Consider the following 5,044-nt stretch of genomic DNA (forward strand, 5'->3'; position numbering starts at 1 on the left):
CATCTTTAATTAGGCTATTTGTAGAAGCCTATATTAATTTGATGTAATAATGATATTTTTTAATTATTATTGAAACAGGTTGTAAAAGGTTTACAATGCCTAAATAAAAACTTAGAATATCAGAAAAAAACAACGGATAGTCAAACATTTCACTAAAAAATAAAAATGAGTAGCCTGTAAAATCCATTAGTGGCCATTCGGCCAATCAAACGCAGGCGTGGACGTCAATTAATGTCATGGAAACAGAAGGACGATCCGAGGAGCCTATATAAGGGCTGCAGACCATTCTAATTTCTCAATTTGCATTTTGACTTGTGCTTCATGCAAATCGAACCTGTGGAAAACACACTCTTGAGTTTTTAACCGCTGGAGATAACATACTGCAAACAGATCATTTGGAAAAACAAAAGAACAACAAAGAACAACACATCTTCTGAATCCCTAACTATCGTGGTGAAAGGAAGAGCTTGGTGATGGCCTTTCGTCTGCCTGGAGGTATAGTGTTACCCCAGGAGCACCTCTCGGATTTTCTGAGGGGATGCATCCATGGGTTGCACATGCTTGCAAGACAAGGTAAGACAGTTTTTAGATTTATTTTGAATATAAGTCTAGCCTACTTATCTCTGATTTATTGATTTATTCCATAAAAATAGCTAAACTTTATCAGTAGCTAGCTAGTTGTGGAAATTGGTGTCACGTTTAGACTTTAAAGGTGGAAAGCCATTAACGTTAGGCCTGTTGGAAAAACAGATGTTAAAACAGACTTCTACTCGAAAATTTCTCCTGTAAAATAATTATTTGCTAGACAGCATGTCTGAAATATCGCGGGACATGTGTGGAATGTATCAACAATTAGTGTATGGATGTGAAAACATTTCAGTTTGAGGGCAACACATCTTACAAAATATAGCTACATTGAATTTGATGAAAAAAGATGGCGACTGGGCCAAAATTCATAAAATGCCAAAAAAAGTATTTGAGTTGAGCACCATGGAGACGGTGGAACTATTAGGATCGAACCTCGGGAGGTAAAGACGCGCAGGTGTACCCAACCCAGGACACGTTAATGTGTGTGGTTGGAACCCGGAGTTTCTTTGTTTAGTTGGTTAAATCTTAAAAAGTTTCAAAGTTTATCAAATGATATTAAACTCTTTTATCATAATATCTATCCACGTTTATTTCGACCTCTGCGTCTGGCAGTTGAATTGTGCGCTCCGTGCGTAAAAGCCCCAACGCGAGATTCTTCACTCGCCCAACAAAAACAAAGCGATGTTCTTGAAGCATACATCTTTTGATTATAACAATTATTATTAATACCATTATTATTATTATTGTTGCTGTTATGTGCTCTCTATTCAGCAAATCTGATAAATACACCAGAAAAGTTTAACTATTGTTTGGGATTTTTATTTGATAAAATATGTGTTACACTCTTCAGCCACATATCTGAATACAATGTAATATCAAGTCAACAGTACTTTTTTTTAAGTTTGACGGATCAACAGTTAAGTAAGTTTTTCAGTGTGAGCAAGAATAGTAAATAATGATTATTTTTATATGAATGCAGCATAAATGCATTCTCATGTCGTCACCTGTTAAAAATAACTGAGGGAAAACTGCAGAATATTTGGCATTACTGTTAAAAAGGGTTTAGCCTTTTGTCTGTTGGTGACTTTATGACACATGTGTATACAGTATGTATGTATGGAGCTAGATTTGTTTCTTTATTACAAGCGAGAAAATAAACGAAGAGAAAAAAATGTTTTGAGAGAAAAAATGATCACACTGATAGCAAAAAAGCATTTTACGACAAAAAAGTTATTAGAGAGAAAAAAGTTTTCATAGCAAAAGTTTAAATATAAATTTGAAATTTTTAAAATTATTTCTGAGAAAAAATAATCTCTCTCAAAATATTTTTTAAAACTCTCGAATATATATGTATATATTTTGCAGTTTCATCAGTGTGAAAAAAAATTCAAGACGGTGCTCACCAGATTGGCCAATAGGAACGTGGCCCTGCCCATGACAATATTTTCACATTGAGAAAAAAATTCACACAAATTTTAAGAGAAATTTCTTTTTCTCAGAAATAATTTTAAACATTTCAAATTTATATTTCAACTTTTATTATTCTCAAATATTTGCCACTGATATGAAAACCTTTTCTCTCAAACATTTTTTCTCTTCATTTACTTTTTTGCATGTAATAAAGAAGCAAATCTAGCTCCATATGTATGCTGTTCTTAGTTTAACTTTAAGTGTTGCTAATTTAATCCAAGTAGTTAATGTTATGAGAACTCCTTATTATTTGAAGTCACATTAAACATTTTATTTAAACAAGACGTTTTACCTTTGATCTTTGTTTCCCTGAGGCCGTGTAGACAACTTCCCATGTCCTGCGGAACCTGGCCTCCCTGAAGAGGAAGGTGAGTATGAGGAAGGTGAGTATAACATTGGTCACCGTTTTCCCCCTCTCAGAGAAGATGAGCATCAATTTGAGGACACCGATGACGAGGAGGGGGATGAAGACTCAGAGGATGAAGACGACTGGCCTGACTGGTCTGTAGATTCTGGGTATGGTGCCATGCCTGAAGAGGACAAGAATACAGAGGAAGAGGAGCAAGAGGATGTTGAAAAATATAGTGATAGTGATAGTTCTAGTAATGGTGATGGTGATGGTGATGGTTGTAGTGATGGGGATAATGATGGTGACGTTGATAGTGATAGTTACAGTGATGGTGATAGTTATTGTGAAAGTGATAGTTATAGTTATAGTGATGGTGATAATGATGGTGACGTTGATAGTGATAGTAATAGTGATAGTTATTATGATGATGTCAACATCCTACCTTACTCCCCTCTTATTAAGCACTTCCCACCGTCAGGTTTTTGGCAGCAATTTAAACCACTTTACTCCAGGGAATCTATGCACTCGTCTTCAGGCCTCGGGCCCTCCACAAAGAGAAGAAGGGAAGACAGCTCCAATGAGTCTGCACACTCCTCTTCAGGCCTCGGCCCCTCCACAAAGAGAAGAAGGGAAGACAGCTCCAGTGAGTCTGCACACTCCTCTTCAGGCCTCGGCCCCTCCACAAAGAGAAGAAGGGAAGACAGCTCCAGCGAGTCTGCACACTCCTCTTCAGGCCTCGGCCCCTCCACATACAGGAGAGACTGGATGGAACCTCTTGATAGCGACTTTGATGACTCTGATGAGTCCCCAGAGTTTGGGACTGTTTAGTGCAGGATTGGAAAACCTAAGAATCCAAAGATTTAAGTATTCTTTCCATGTTTTTTTGGCAGCGTTGGATAATACTCAGGTAGCATCTAGTATCAGGGTTATTTTCTCTTTTGAATAATAGTTATCATTAATGGTAATGTACAGTATGTGATACCTATATTAATTGCATTCATGTAGCTCTTTCATTCACACACTAGATCAAGATCAAGATTAACTTTATTGTCCCGCCATGTTGGAAATTTGTCTTGGGCACTTAACCCATGAGGCAATCATAAAAAATAAAAACAAACAGACATGTATAACAAACAATAAATACTTTACAATACCATACAACAAACCCTAATATGGCACTGATGGTGTATAAACACAACATGGTGTCAAGCAGTGCTTTAGTTAAACATTACTCCAACAACAAAATAATAACAAAACAAATAAGTATCAGTGTAGAGATCACAAGCACAACAATAACAAATCGGCAAATCCCCATCGCCAGAAAGCTACCATGCGAGGCACTCGCCTGACCAGAGGGAGCATTGTGGGGTTCAGTGTTTTGCCCAAGGTATCACTATTTAAACTAAGCTACAGATGCCTATACCTGAGGTAAGTCAACAATTATTTGAATATGTTCAACAGAAATGCAAGGAAAATAGGGGACTTTGCTTAAAGATATGCAGTCTCTGTTATGCTTTTTAAAAGCAGTTGTTGCTGTTTAAACTGGCTTTTGGCTCGTGTTTTTAATGTTGTGTTTGTAATTCTTTTACATTTTCATTTCCATTGGTATTTAATTTCTTTTCTTCTTGTTAATTTGTCTGTTATTGGATCAAATGTTTTAACAATTTTTCTCATGTGAAGCCCTTCGAGACTGTCTGTAAAACGGGCTATATCAAATAAACCGGTTAATATTTGATTGCATTTGTGAAGCGCTAATGGCAGCAAGCTACCGTGTAAGGCACTAGCCTGACTATTGGGAGCAATGTAGGGTTCAGCGTTGTTGTTCTTTGGCTTTTTAACATAGCTGTAGATGCCTATACCAGAGGTAAGTTAACAACTATCAACAGTAATCTCACTTATCAAATAGTTAAGACATAATAAATCTTACTCATTGCTATACTGTCATTTTTCTAGGTGTTTACTCTGGACCAGGTGAGAACGATGGACAGCCACAGGACTGGGATGACTACAGGTCCAGAGCGGGGGTTGCCTTTCTTTCACTCGGCCAAGTAAGTAATCCCCTCACTAAAGCCGCCTACACATGATCTATAGCAAAACCGTGAGGTAGGGTGCAGAAAGGCAAAGCGCAGCGCAGGAATGTTTGGAATTGGTTGTGCCTTGAAAGGTCAAAGTTTAAATATTTGAATTTTGAGTGTACGACGACAATTCCGAGCAGTGTGTGACGCCAAGGATAGCGTTGTGCCTAGCTGGCACCACTCTCTTCATAGGCAAACCATGGAACGGCCAGCGTAGAGCAGTTTTGCCGTGGCGTACTACAGAAGTATCAGTAGTGACATAAAGCAGTGATAAGTTAACTCTACACATGTGGATTATATTTATTACAGAAACCTTCTTGAATATTATTCCATTGTTTATCATTCTGTCATTGGAGGCCAAACTCAACAAAACAGCTGCCGCCAGTGCAATATTGTATAGCTTTGTTCAACATTACCCACTGTTTTGTCTGTTTTAGCAGGGCAGGATTCCTCTGGGACTTTGGCAGTCGTCAGGCAGCTGAGAATGGACGTCAACCAACCTATCATCTCAGGCAGACCCAGCACCACAGCAGACCACTGGACCACGGACGTCAACCAACCT

At 38.0% G+C, this 5,044-nt stretch overlaps 1 protein-coding gene across 1 annotated transcript; it reads left to right on the forward strand.

The window, feature by feature from the left end:
• Window positions 1–255: 255 nt before the first annotated feature.
• On the forward strand, window positions 256–3,235 carry LOC117936292 (serine-aspartate repeat-containing protein C-like). The gene is made up of 2 exons (XM_034859164.1): window positions 256–573; window positions 2,373–3,235. Exons 1-2 carry the CDS (start codon window positions 474–476, stop codon window positions 3,233–3,235), a joined length of 963 nt encoding a protein of 320 aa, XP_034715055.1. The 5' UTR covers window positions 256–473.
• The last annotated feature ends 1,809 nt before the right edge of the window (window positions 3,236–5,044 follow it).

This window comes from Etheostoma cragini, chromosome 20, assembly GCF_013103735.1.
Source record: "Etheostoma cragini isolate CJK2018 chromosome 20, CSU_Ecrag_1.0, whole genome shotgun sequence".
Taxonomy (NCBI): Eukaryota; Metazoa; Chordata; class Actinopteri; order Perciformes; family Percidae; genus Etheostoma; species Etheostoma cragini.